The sequence below is a fragment of the Sinocyclocheilus anshuiensis genome, unplaced genomic scaffold (genome assembly GCF_001515605.1).
Source record: "Sinocyclocheilus anshuiensis isolate Anshui unplaced genomic scaffold, SAMN03320099.WGS_v1.1 scaffold914, whole genome shotgun sequence".
Classification (NCBI taxonomy): domain Eukaryota; kingdom Metazoa; phylum Chordata; class Actinopteri; order Cypriniformes; family Cyprinidae; genus Sinocyclocheilus; species Sinocyclocheilus anshuiensis.
The window spans coordinates 2007916-2023028 of NW_015539870.1; the positions used below are offsets into that span (position 1 = coordinate 2007916).

Below are 15113 nucleotides of genomic sequence, written 5' to 3' on the forward strand. Positions count from 1 at the left end.
CATACAGCAGTGTTGTGCATTTTGACCAGTTGATGGGAAAAGTATTCTTAAAATGCATTCAAAATTCTGAATAATTTGTAATATATAATTATTCACGGTATTTAGAAGTGCCCACGATAACAATATCGTGCACACTCATTACCGTGATATATCGCATTACCGAATACCGGCACAAGTCTAAGTATAGTATAGTTTGTATTATTTTTTATTTCAATTTAAGTTTTATTTATTTTAGTACATCAAGTTAAGCTAAATGAAAATGAGAAATGTGGCCTTGTCAACTAGCTGTAATACATTTTTATATTTTATTCTATTTCAGTTAACATTTATTTTACATATTGAAATTATATAATAAAATTATTATATTATAAATGATATATTATAGAATTATACATAAAGTTTAATATTATAAAATTTTTTAAATATTGTGACTATATACAATATATAAGATTGTTGATATTATATACGTAAAATAAAAGTTTTTATATTTTTATTGCATTTCAATTAACGTATATTTCATGTAACACATTTTAAATGGCTTTCATTTTAGTTTTAATTAACTATAATATCTGATATAATTATTTTAGATTATTTTGTGTATGTATATGTAAATTAATACATTATTTTAAGGCAAAAAGCAAATGTATGAGTGATGGCATATTAATACCATAGTATATGAATTTGGCATTGCCACTACACTCTTATGTAAAGTAAAAAAAAAAAAAAACATTTGGCATATCTTTGTTTTTTGGAACCTTTTTTTAGGAGTTCTAAAGCTAATATCTTGACACTTCTGGGATTTTCTCATTTCTGGCCTAGAGTCAAGTGAAACAAAGATGCAGATTATAGTTTACTACTCTTGTTGCAGCCAGGCTGTATGATGTTGCCATTTCAGTCACATGAAACCTTCGACCGCAGAAACAAAGAAGATTGCTAATTGCTATTTTGCTGATTGCTAATTGCTATTTGCTTCTCAGCTATCGCCAAAGCCAAATGTTCCCCAAAAACGTTTAGTTGATGCACCACTTGGGCTTTCTCAAAAAAGATCAAGCAAATAAGTGAGAGCAAAACACCTTAAAAAGATTGATCTTTCAGTCATTCCTGTTTGTCTTTAACTACTAACCTCTCAGTTTTCATGCTAGAATCTGAAGCGGAAAGAGGAAGATCCACACGTGCACTGAAGACTTCACAATCAGTGCTTTCAACCTTCGTACCCACTGTTTCAACTCCCTTGCCCACGCTGGGCAGGTGCAGGCAGAGGGGGCAGCATTTCAGAGCCTCCTTTGTCATGAAATGTTAGCACTTTTCTGCACAGGAGTTGGCTGGTCAGCGCCGTGAGCTCCATGCCAAATTTCAGGAAGAAGGATGAAAGCCAAGTTGATTGTGAAGACACCCACACCCTTTAACCGTAGAAATGAGTAATGCTTCTCTGTTCCTAACGGGGAGCTTCTTCATTCGAAGTGGCATTTGCTAACTCCTGAAACTCCCTCAGCAGAGCTGGATAATAGCTCTGGTTACGTGTGCATTTTGGCAGCTGCAGCAAAATTAACCTTCTCCTGACAGGCAGTGCTGATTGTGTCCTTTTAGACATGAGCTGTACATTTAACTAAGGCAGCCTAAAGGGGCTTTGGAGCTGAATCCTAATTGTACAGTAAGTCAAGTAGAGTAGACTCCATAGAGCTGCACAAGCTGATTGTCGTAGTTGTGACCTGAGGCAGTGTCATGATTGTCCCTGTGCAGAAGGCTTGTGCATTGTTCAGAATTAAAATGATGATGTCTTTTAAATTCTTAAATACTTCCTAAATTTGAATTTAATTTAAATTGAGATAGCAAACAGGATGCAGAAATGCAATTTAAATTTAAATGTAAGAAGGTAGATTCAAAATGAACTGAAATTCAAAGAAATACATTTAAGGTAGAAAAGCAAATTGCAATATTGCAATGCTGTATTGCAGTCGAATAGGAATGGCAAAAGACTGAAATGGTTGGATTCCGGAGGTAAAAATCATATTTATTAACTCCATGGGGAAATTGATTTTTAACGATAACGTGTAAACCGCTAAAGACAGACCTACGTGAGCTAGGTTGTTAATCGATGATATATGCCCACATTATTTCAACTTATTTCTTAAATAATTATCGTGCTTAACAGCAGGAATCCTGGTGAGAAATTACATTACCCATGATTCTGCAAAGAAATCTCAACCAATCAGAGAATCGAAACTAAATTGCACCAAAAGAACACTTTAATGCCCGCCTACTCCCATGAAGCTCTGCAAATGATGTAAATGAGTCAAACGCTCTTCTCTGCCGGACTACTGAAATAATTATATACATGCATATTTTGTATGAAATGTAAAATATATTATTAATATATTTATAAAATCAACATATTTAAATCAATAGTTTTAGATTTTGTAATCTGTAATGCATCATGGCATTGTAGTTCTTTCCCTCATTTAAACCAGCAGTCAGTACTTTTGATTCAAATACTTTTTTGCTTCAAATCAAAGTTTGTAATGTCATAAATCACCTCGTAGCTGATTCATGTCTTATAACTCTGTAATGAAGACTTGGGATTCCTATAAATCCCTATGGGAAAAATGAATGTAAAACATACTTTCATAACCCATGCTGCTGAAAAAGTGGGTGGGCACTGTTGCGCTCTATTCATTAAATGTCCACTTCCTGCCATTCCAGTTCAAATTTCAGTTCAGCTTCCTGTGGGGTGTGGCCAATTCAATTCATATCCGCACTCATGAACTGAAGAGGAGCCAATTCTTCAATTCAACCTAACTGACTTCTGAGAAGAGACGTGGCTGCTACCAAAGTGCAGTTTTTGGACCGCCAGCTCTGCGTTACAACAAACGCCTTCTGTCTGCACATCTGCATGCACCTCCATTCATATGTTGGCGATTGCACTCAGTGTATGTTCATTTCAAACGCTTTGTATTTCTGTGCGCCTGTCAGTATATTGTCATGGTGCTGAGAGCCTTAGAAGGCAGTGGGGGTGTCTCATTTTCAGGTTGACTTCTTCGGCCTTGCTTGGCTACTCAACCCCATTGCCTCACTCGAATTCCAGCTGTATGAAATGGGGAACAGATTGTGTGCATGATGTAAAACGGCAGGCATTCTCCCGTTGCTATGGATAAGGTCATCTGTTGAGTAAACTCTGAGCAGATTAATACACATTATGAAAAATAGAAAACTGAAAACACGGGACAGAACAATAAAAACGAAAAAAGAAAGCTCTTCTGGTGGTCTCTTGTAGCAGACGAAAAATAAGAAGTTAGTGCTAAAGGGTTGCGATAAGGAGTGGGCTGGAGACTGAAACTTGGCTCAAGGTTTGGAGACACTGAAAACTCTGATAAAGAACCAGAGCAGAAAGCTGGCTCTGGATCTTCAGGCCTGGGTGCCTCAATGGGCTCGGAGGAGATGACTCACAGGCCAGTGGAGGAGGCCCAGACCAAAGAGGACTCTTAGCAATTAGCGGTGCTTGGACATGACAGTGTTGGGGGAAAGTGGCAGCAGGGGTTGGATGGTCTTGTTGTAGGTTGTTTGGAGCAGCCATGCCAGCTGACTCCATTTGCCTATCGTTCAGGCAGGCAGTGTTTAGACATCTTTGATGGACATCAGGCAAGCCGAGACAGGTGTGTGTTGGGCTCCAAACACTTGTGTGGAACCCAATCCCTCCGTGGGGAGATGCGCTCAAGGAATTGAGGACACTGAGTATGTGGACGGGAAAAGCATTTAGATGTAGATCTAGGAAGGAAACGTTTTAAGGGTTGCAAACAGGCTAGGCTACGTTAGCATTCTGATGTTGTAGCAAAAATGGCACGTTTTCCACATTTGCTCAGTATCATTGTACTCGTTTAGCTTTTCTAATGATTTTTTTTTTTTGATAATGTAAACACAATCTTCCACTCTCATTAGTTTGCAGTTTATGGTGAGCAAAATGTGCTAATTTTGCTAGTGGAATCCCAAGTGTTTTTACTGAGATACTCAGAATTTTGCAAATGGAGCTCTCTGTGTTTAGTGCTCTCATATTATAAGGGACAGTGTTCATTTTCCAAGTTAAAGGACAGTTGAAGGATAGCTAGCTGGTTTTACCCAAGCTGAAACCATTCAAACTGATACATAAATAAAACTATATTATGCAGGCATATATTATGTGTATTTTTTTTTTGTATTTATACGCATTTTCTGACAAAAATGACTCATGTGAATTGTGTAAATCAGAGGAATAACATTTTTTTCCACCAAAATAACAGCTCTGTGGTTTAATGCTTGAATGCAAGGAAATTAAGAAAATACCTTAATTTATCAAATCTTAAAACATAAATATTGTAATTTTGTGTTGTTCTGCCAAATAAAAAATATTATATATTACATTATTATAATTATTAAATACTTTTTTATTTTACATTATTGCAATAATAATAGCTTTCTGTATTGATTTGTTTAATTTTTATGTAACTAATTATAATAATCGTAATGAAAATAATAATAATAATAATAACAATTATTGTATATTTTTGTATAACAGGTTTTCCGTATTTTTTTGTCCTTATATGATCACATGTATGATTATGGAAACGCTGTAAATTAGAAATATTTCAATGGCACAAAACTCCTTAAGTAGACAAAACAGAGGCATTGACAGACTTTTACCAAATGGCTTGAGAGTTTCGCTTTTGTTATGGGGCAAACTGGGAATGTGATGATTGTGACAACCTCTCCATCATCTTGCACAGTTTTCTCCTTTCTACTGATTCATTATTCATACTAAAGGTAGGAAGGACAAAACGAGGCAGAGCAGGGATCTTAAATGGGTCATCCGTTCACAACATACTGAATTATAGGGACCACTGTGTTACTCTCTTCTCTATATCCTAATGTAGATGACCATCAGTCACTGTTGTTTGAATCATTTGTGCAAGCCCGGAATTCACACCAGCTCCGGTTACCACACCGGCCTTTGGAGATTGCAGATGCACGCTGGGATACGTTGGTGGACATTAAGTGTGTGTTCGAGTGTGATAGAATTCATGCTCTTGTAGCTTAATTCAAGCATGTTTAGAAGTGAATTGATACATGGTGAAGGTGCTTTTTGTGTAGGTGTGCAACGAGCAAACATTTCAGAACATGAGCGTATTACTGCATGTGCATGTTGCCGCTGCATGTGCAGGCATTATACTTGGGTTAGTGTGCATTCAGTATAACAAGCTGTTATACATGTGTTGGATCTTCTTGTATTTGGCTGAGCAGTTGTTTGGTTGCTTGCTAGAGTAAGTAATCTGGAACAATGTGCTAACTAAACATCCACAGGAACCTCTTGAGGATAGATGGTTTCGATAAATCTTCACAAACACAGATGCAATGGATTTGCAATGGCGTCTCAGTCCCAATGTTGAATGCACATGACTAGAAACAATTAAAAATATACATAATCTTTCACAAGTGTGTCGATCTGACTGAAGTCTGTGTAGTCTGTGTAACACTTGAAATCATTTCAGCACTAAATTCATCGGCTGTAAAGCAGGGTCTCCTCTAACAAGGAGCAAACACTAAAGCATCTATGGATTTTACACCTTCTCTCCGTTCCCCTGCAAGGCAAAGGCAACTGTTCTGTTTAAACGTCAGCAGTCATAAATCAGGGGACTGTAACTCTTAAAAAAAAAAAAAGATCTGCTGAAAATACTTTTTGATATTTTTATTAGAAGACATAACTCATGCAGCTATCGATGATGTAAACGCCAAAGTCGTGAGTGTTAAGTGAAATGCTGCTCAGACTAGTTTGTTTTACTTTCAGTTTGCGAGTTTGAGTTCACGTTGAGAGAACTGTCTGTCAGAACGTGAGGTGTTCGTCCAGAAATAACATTTGACTTATAGGTTTGGTTTGTATGCAGCAGATTTATGACAGTAAATAGCTGGTTGTGATCTGCAGGGCTTAGGTTTGTGAAATGTGAGTTTAAGAAGCGAGTAACATCGGATTACAGACTCAGATGTGTCTTTTGAAACATCCCATTTTGGCAGTTGTGTCTCTTTCTTTTTTCTGTCCCTTGAGATTAACCATCTCCAAATGCAGTTCCCTCTTCAGAAATCTGCATAACACACCCGTGGAGTTGGCCTTGGTTGCCTCTTGAGTCATTTCCTCATCAACAGTGAGTCAGTGTCTAAGCTCATGGACCCTGCTTTTTTATTAATTTCATATGTGAAATGTAAGAAATATATATAGGTTGTCAGCCGGCTACTTTTGTTAATAAATGAACTATTACATGAAATGGCAATAAATTGATAAAAATGACCACAAATCTGCAGAGAAAAGTCCACAAATTAATATAATTCAAAGACATTGCACATTTTTGAGATGTTAATAGATATACACTAGTACTGTTCAAGAGTTTGGGGACTGTGAGATTTTTTTTTTTTAGACTTTTACATTGTTACAGAAAATTTCAATTTCAAATAAATTCTTTCTATTCGTCAAAGAAATACTGAAAATGTAGCACAGCTGTTTTCAACATTGATAATAATAAGATATATTAGAATGATTTCGGGAGGTTTTGCATCAGGAATAAATGTCATTTTAAAATATGTTACAATAGAGTTATTTTAAATGGCATATTATTTCACAATATTTTACTTTATTTTTGATCAAATAAGTGTTTTAAAAATGATAAAAAGAATCTTACCAACTTAAAACTTTTGAAAAGTAGTGTAGGTGGACTGCACATTTTTGAAAACAGTATTATCACACAATATTTTTAATATTAAAAGGATTTTTGTTTGTTATTTTTAATTATTTAAGTTGTGTCATATGTATTGTTTTTCAGCATCTTGCATCATGAGCACCACTTTGCAAAACGTGTCTTGAGATCCTTGCACTCTTTTTACCCCCTCAGCTTTGCAAAAATGCATCCTGTATGACTCACAAGAACATTACGGTGGTATTTCAGTTATGAATTGCTCCAATGATTAATTTTACGCACTGGTCTGGGAGCATGATTGATTTTTTTTTTCTTAAATTGACAGCCCTAAATTAATCACATCACATCTAAAATGCATAGATTACACAATTTGAGGCAAATATCCGCTCTTAAACACAAGTGGAAAAGCTCCCAGGAGCCTCTGAAAAAGCGAGGCACCTGGCAGGAAAGTTTAGACCCCCCTTCCCATCTTCCACCTCGTTTTTTCATTCTTCATCTTTCTTTTGGAGAGTTTAGATTCTCTCTGAGTAATGTTACCCCCTCCTTCCCTATTGGTGAGTTGGACATGTTGAATGAAGAATCTCTTGTGCTTTCCCTTTTATCGAATTGCCACTGTCTCTCTCTCTCTCACCCGCTGCCTGTTGTTTTGTCTCTCGCTCTGTCTTTGTCCCTCTGTGAGGTCTTGGAAGGGGTGTGCAGGAAGGTCTTGAGAGGGTGAGAGAGAACATTTGGGAAAAGATGAGGACAGGATCCCAGCCCAGGCATCTCTTCAGCTGTTTGCACGGCATGGGCCCCATAACCATGGCGACGTCACTATAGATGTTGGGGGTCAAACTGAGGAAAAGGGTTGGACAAACCCAGCACTTCTCAATAAGAGTGACATCACTGAAGAGGAATTCACTCTTTCTTCCAGATCCTTTGTTATTCTTTGGAGACCCTTCTATCCTTCCTCTGCTGTTTAGAGAGGCTTGTTGCATTGGAAAAGCAAAGTTGAATTGACTGAATGGATCGTTCACCCAAAAATGAAAATTCTGTCATTGTTTGCTCACCTTTATGTTGTTTCAAACCGACTTGCTTTTAGTCTGTGTAACAAAAAAGAATATATTTTGAAAATGTCTGAGCATTCTTTATTGTTCATACATTGAAAGTCAATGGGGTCCAATACTGTTTTGGAAAATAAAGGTTAAAATAAAGGGGGGGTGGGTTGTAGCGATGCAGTAGAAGAAACTTTTCGGGTTCCCCACAGAACCTCTCTATTAAGAGTTCTTAAAAGAACCATTGTTTTCTTAGTGTGAAATATATTTCAATAATCTGAAGAACATTTTTCCACTATAAAGAACCTTTGGTGCAATGCAAATGTTGCATGGATGTTAACGGTTCTTCAAAGAACCATTGTTTCTGAAAAATAAACTTTATTTTTACGAGTGTATGGACAAAACAGTTGAAAAACATTCTCCAAAATATCTTCTTTTGTGTTCCACAGCAGAACAAAAGTCACAGGTTCAGAACAAAGACAACATTTTCATTTTTGGGTGAACTATCTCTTTAAGAAGACTTGGAAAGTGAGGTTCCCATCTGTCCTAGTGACTGCTTACATGGAGTAGTGTAGGCCCATAGAGAAGCGTCTGGATTTGGAGTGTCCATCCAGCCTGACAGACTATAAAATACGGTTTCAAAAAGCATAAAGAGATTTGAATGGAAACTCTCTCTGAATTTCCAATCCCCATCTTTCTTCTTCCTCTTACTGTTCATGATTACATGAGCACATGCAACACCCTGTCCTTTCTGTTTTAAAATAAAAACACATTACGTCATCAGCAGCTGCCCCACAATATTTTCAGGGTCTGCCAGTTGCTGTGGTGATGTGTCTTATGTCATATGCCTGGACTGGCCCCCTCCCAAACATTCATGTAGTTATGAACATAACGGTGCACACTGACACCAACAGGACCCACGTGTCCCCTGTTTTCATTTGCCCGTCGCCACAGTCAACACTTCATCTCGTAGTGGGTGCTCTATGTTGAAACAATGACCCATGTGCTCCTGTGGGACTCGGGTACGTGGAGGCTGCAATCAGCCACCCTTTGATGAGCAGACAGGAAAATATGAGTCACTGAGGAAGGGAGATTACTTTTTTAACCCCCACCCCCCTTTTTAACTCCTCCTAACACCAAATCCAGGAAACATCTGTAACCTCATCCACCGGCAGGGTCGTATGTTCATGAAATCTCCAGGGCCGCTGTTGGACTCTTTGGAGGGAGGCAATCAGGAAGCTTGTCAAACTTTTCTCGTATTGTGATACGGTGTAGAGACGTTTCCTGGACAGTCCTGTACAGTGTGTCTTCTGAAAGATTCTCCATTTGTCCTAGCAGCTGGTGTCATTTGTCATGTGGTACGCAGCAGTTTAATTGGTTATTGAGCTCGCTGTGGTCATTTCTATGGGTTCAGAGTGCTGTCAGTCAATGGGTCAATCTATCTTTCTGCTTTAGTGTTGTGGGACTTGTGATCAGCGTTTGTGATCTACATGACAGTGCACTATTCCTGTCCTACCATACCTGATTTTGTACCAGATATTAACAGAAGTTGGTTCCTCTGTACATGCTGATTTTTTTTGTAGCAAGAAGAGATGGGCCAGAGTACTCGGAAATTATGAAACTATACGCAAATGTAAAAAATAACCATATTTTTTTATTTTGGGTTTGGTTATGGCGTCAGTACTTACCGCTCTGACAGCAATTTGCGCCAACACTGACTCCGAGTCTGTGGCAGCAGCAGCGCTCTGAGGAGAGAGTAGAGGGCGTTCACACAGAACGTATTCTCCTTTTCAAACAGCTAGACATAGCTGGAACTGTTCACTGTGGTCTTGAGACACGTTTCTGCAGGACGATTTGATTTATCTCTCTAGTACTCGAGTAAACAAAATGACCAAAATATCCATCCATGCTATGAGCCACCATGTTTCTGTCCTCTCTCTAAATAATTAGCAGGATCTAGGCATTACCTCACTTTGCTGCACTATTTACCAGGTTTAACTGGCTCTTTTTTAATGATCTAACATTTCATTCCATATATTACATGTTAATGTTTTGTACATGCTCATGCGGTCATGTTTGTCAATGTTTTCAGTAGCTAAATCACCAAAGAGGTGCTCCATCTACAAACAAGAACAAGGAATGAATGACTCATCTACTTAACTACTGTATAAAAACTATTTAGCACAAGAGTGAACAGAGCCAAGTAGGCATTCCCTAGGCAACTATATAAAACACCTCCTCACTGCCCAATACCTTTTCTTAGTTTTAACTCTTGGGCTGTACTGGAAGCTGTATGTGTTTCCTTGAATGCTACTAGCACAAATCCAAACTTATTCTGAAATCAGACTGTGATTAATAGGTCTATTAGATGGGCTCTGGCCTCTGTGTATATATGGACGGACACCAAACCCTTAATTTCAGAAGCAGCACAGTGACTCACAGGGCCTGTATCAGAATCTACATTTTTAACTGTCACCTGCAGCTGTCACTGTGTACTAGGGCTGTGTAGAAAATTTTTATTTCTGAATGTTTTTTTTATCCTTTTCGTGATATTCATTATTGATTTTGTGGAAATTTAAATTTATTTATTATTATTATTTTGTATCAATGTTAAAGTGTTTACTGTCACTTTGGATCAATTTAATGATTTTATTTTTTGACATTTTTGTTTGATCCATTCTCTCTCATTTACTATGTAAAGTTGGGTTACTTTTATATTGTCAACCACATAATATAGAAAATATTGTGTATATATAAAATATTGCCTAGCCCTAGTATTAGGGCTGGACGATATGGCCAAAATTGATATCACGATATATTTCTTAATTTCGGTCGATACGATATAATTCCGATATCGATATGACCACTATTTATCTGAAATGGAAATCTTTTGTAACATTATAAATGTCTTTATCATCACTTTTGATCAATTTTAAGCATCCTTGCTAAATAAAAGTATTAATTTCTTTCCCAAAAAAATAATAAAAATTATACTGAATGGAATAGTGTATAATGTTACAAAAGCTTTTTATTTCAGAAAAATGCTGATCTTTGGATCTTTCTATTCATCAAAGAATCCTGAAAAAAAATGTACTCAACTGTTTTAAATATTGATAATCAGCAAATCAGCATATTAGAATGATTTCTGAAGGATCATGTGACACTGAAGACTGGAGTAATCGCGATACATATTGATATTGAATTATTGTCCAGCCCTACCTAGTATGTGTAATATTTCTTGGTGTGGACGTTGATGAGGCAATGAGCTGCTGAGGGGGGTGTTTATGTGCTTAGATTGGTGGTAAAGCAAACTGCCCATCACTTTCAATGAGCTCCATGGACAGAAACCTAAACTTGTGTCAGAAAGTGACCCTTCTGTTTGCAGGAGGGAAGAAGATCCTCAGTGACCTCTTTCTTAACTCCCCCCACCTCTTCCCATATCCCACTGAGTATCTCACAACAGACACATCACAACCTCTCCAGGACCTCTTCATTCAGACTGTCAACACAACACATAAGCTTTCTGCTTGTATGCGAACATAACTGTGCCGATGCAGCTATTTGGTATTTAACATGTTACCGGAGTTCATTTAATGGTCATTGTGTGTATGTTTATACCATAAAAATCAGTAATGTTTCAAAACTAGTCCTCCATCTCTGGCAGTTGTTTGACTGGTGTTGTCCACACCCTACCCGCTTCATCTCCCTGCCAAAACAATGGTGATCTCTGCTCTAATAATCTACCGCCCCGATTGGTCTGTCACAGATTACTCTTGGGTCGCCAGCTGTCGGGAGCTCAGCAAAGCTTTTTTTCCTTTTCTTTTTTGTAAGATCCCATCCATGATCCTGAGATTCCTCAATTTGAGAGTATTAACACGGCTTCATATAGCTAGTCTGGGACCGAACCCAATTATTTTCATGCTAGTAAACAATAGAAGGTTATAAGGAAACCGGAAAACCCTACTGCACCATGCTGATAAGGGCCGATTCGCTTCCCAGCCTCTTGGGAGCCAAGAGATCCTGGCTTCGAATCAGTCTAGTTGAGTTTTTCCCCTCATCCCTTCTACTTAAAGCTTTGGTGGATTTTGTTTTTATTTCTGAATCTGAATGGCCACGTTTGACTGCCTCTCTTATGGTGCAGTGTGATTTAGGGTGGGTTTTGTAGGATAAATGTCCCAGAAGCACACTTTCAGGTAAAATGTTATAGTGTAGAAGGATTAGTAACCAATCAGAGAACCGCAGTTGGTTAATTCCTTTAGAGTCTGCACCGAAACAGTAAAACAATGATGAATGTATGTGTGTGTGCATGTATTTAACCTCATGTTCTGTAGAAGAGACTGTGGAATTGGAGTTGAAATGCTGATATTGTATCAGAGTTAATTGAAAGTGGAGACTTTGGAGCGTCTAATGGAAGGCTTTCTGTGAATAGGCTGCCAAAAATAGTAGCATTGCAAGGCGACTGTTATTGCAGCTGCTCCCATAACTTCAGTCTGCATGTACATAGATCCATGGTATTTACATGGGCAGATGCTCTAATGCTGGTTGTTTGTCTCCTAACACAATGTCTGTAGTCTTTAGTGTAATATGATTGATAGCCCAGTGACTGACGGATTCACTCTCTGATAACATGACTGATACTTATCACTGTATGTGCCTGTCATACAAACAATGCGCTATAGTATTATATGATTTAGTTGAGTAAAAACAGAAAGTAAGTCTCCTGTTATCAGTGATTCCTGGTGTTGTTAGCTGATGATATTTTATGCTGCTTCTATGTAAGGAAAAAAGCATTCCATCAACGTTTTAGCTCCAAACACCATCAATCGCAAGAACATGCCGTACAACCTCAGTCTTACACCAGCAGTAATAAAACAACTTTGTGTTACTGCAGAAATGTTTATGAGGTTCATGGGAAATACATGCATAGATAGATAACTATAGGGAGCTTGTATAATTAATATATATATATATATATATATATATTTTATTTTATATATTTTTTTTATATTACACACACACACAACCTTTCAAAACTTTGGGGTCTGTATGATTTTTTTTGCTCACCAAGGCTGCATTTCTTTGATCAAATGTAAAGTAAAAACAGTAATACTGTGAAATATTATTACAATTTAAAAAATATATATTTTTGAATATATTTTAAAATGTAATTTATTCCTGTGATGGCAAAGCTGAATTTTCGGCAGCCATTACTCTAGTCACATGATCACATTGATATTATTATCAATGTTGATAACAGTTGTGCTGCTTAATATTGTTTGTGGAAACGGTGATACTTTTTCTTTTAGGATTCTTTAATGAATAGAAAAGTTCAAATGAACAGCATTTATTTGAAATAGATTTTTTGTAACATTATAAATGTCTTTACTGTCATTTTTAATCAATTTATTGAACAATAAAACATCTTAACAAATTACCCAAACTTTGTGAACAGTAGTGTATAATTTATTGGTCATGTGACAATAATTCTTTAAAATATTTGTATATATTGTTCTGTTCACTAAATATGTGTATATTTCATGTAATTATTTTATGGTGACTTTATTTTACTATATTTTATTTGATGATATGGCAGTTGTCTTGAACTTACACCAACATTATTAATTTAATCTAAAAGAGAAAGCGTTCGAGAATAAGTATTTTTCAGCTGGTCATGGGATTTAAAAAATTATCTTTTTAAAGGTAAGAATTAAGTTGACATGGAAAATACTGAAGCATGTTGGAACAATGCAGCGGGTTTTGGAAACTTGTTTTTAGTTTATTACACAGAAAAAATGCTCCTTTGGCCCTCACCTCATCACTGCATTGAGAAAAATGCCATTTTATTAATCACTTCACAGCACACTTTAGACAACATCTGTTAATCACACTGAGCTTAAACTGTAATTCTCCTTGTGTGCCTCCTTTAGGAACAACCGAGCGCGTCTGCTTGGTCCAGGGCACTGTAGAGGCGCTGAACAGTGTCCATGACTTCATCGCGGAGAAGGTGCGGGAGATGCCGCAGAGCGCTCAGAAAACAGAGCCAGTTTGCATACTTCAGCCACAGACCACCGTCAACCCTGACCGTGTCAAACAGGTGATGCCTCACTTCCTTTAACTCCTGTTTCCTGTTTCCTCTTGGTCCTTGCATGGGATAATTAACTTCCTTTTTTATTTATTCTTCAATTAAATCAGATTTTTTTACACTTCTTTTTTGATCTGATACTTAATAAGTTACAATAAAAAGCACAAGCCCACGAACCCATGAATATAGTCACAGAATGAAATGAAGTGAGGAGGGACATTTTGATTAGATCATTCATTCTAATAGACAGTGTTAACTCCGTCAAACAGGTCCCACTTGGTTTGGCCTTTGCGTTATGAGCAAACAAACTCTCAAAGGTTCTGAGTGTGTTTCAATTAGACAAGTCATTGATTGTGTACCAGCTATCTGTCTAGGAAATCATCACCACCGGTCACTCCATTATTATGGTGCATTGATCTGCTGGGCTCCTGCATTGTTGTCATCCACTTCAATGATTCTTCTCCTTTATTTATCATTTACTTAATTAAATCACCCTTAGGGCAAAGAGAGAGTTGGCAGTATTCTTGAATAATTTACAACATGCCACCATTTTCTGTTCTTAATTTTTAGTTAAGCCTGTCCATTAAGGAAGTGTCCTCTTTGTGCTTATTGAGCAGTCTCTGTGAAGACAGGGCCATAACCTGAATTCCTAGAACATAAGGCCAAGACGCTTACCCCTGCAGAGTTGCCGACCTAATTATTTATGCATGTAATTATAGGGCTTATCAGCGGAGCAACACATCTCACTTTAGTGCACATTATTGTCTCTGCTGGGAGAGCATCACTGCAAGCCCTCTCTGCATTCTCCTGTGTTGTGCAATATGACAAGCTATATTTTATACAGGGATGCAGAGAGATTAGAATGTGGAGATACATTAAAAATGTTCATGAGGTTGTACAGCTGAGTCATTACTAACTTCCTTGAAACATACTTAGGCCTATTCTATTGATTAAACCTTTGATCAAGATTGCCTGATAGATAGGAAACTTTGCACAAACATATTGTTTGTTTAACATTTATGTTTAATGTATAATTAAATATATATATTCTATAATGATATATTGTGTTCTATAATAAAATATATATCTATAATATATAACTGAATATATTTCTAATATTTCTATATATTACTATAAAATTACAATAAAACAAATATACATATATATATGATATTTAATGATCTAATTTTATATATGTTTCTTTTATTGTATTTTTGAAATATATATTAAAATAAATAAATATTTATATATATATATATATATATATATATATATATATATATATAT

The 15113-nt window shown here is 36.8% G+C and overlaps 1 protein-coding gene across 3 annotated transcripts in view; it reads left to right on the top strand.

Annotated features, from left to right (window-relative positions):
• The window catches only part of LOC107685091 (RNA-binding protein Nova-1-like), a 52897-nt gene that overhangs the window by 28079 nt on the left and 9705 nt on the right, over nt 1–15113 (top strand). For all 3 annotated transcript variants that reach the window (XM_016481576.1, XM_016481578.1, XM_016481577.1), the window contains exon 5: nt 13672–13838. In XM_016481576.1, the coding sequence (XP_016337062.1) occupies nt 13672–13838 (167 nt within the window). The remainder of the gene's footprint in view (nt 1–13671; nt 13839–15113) is intronic.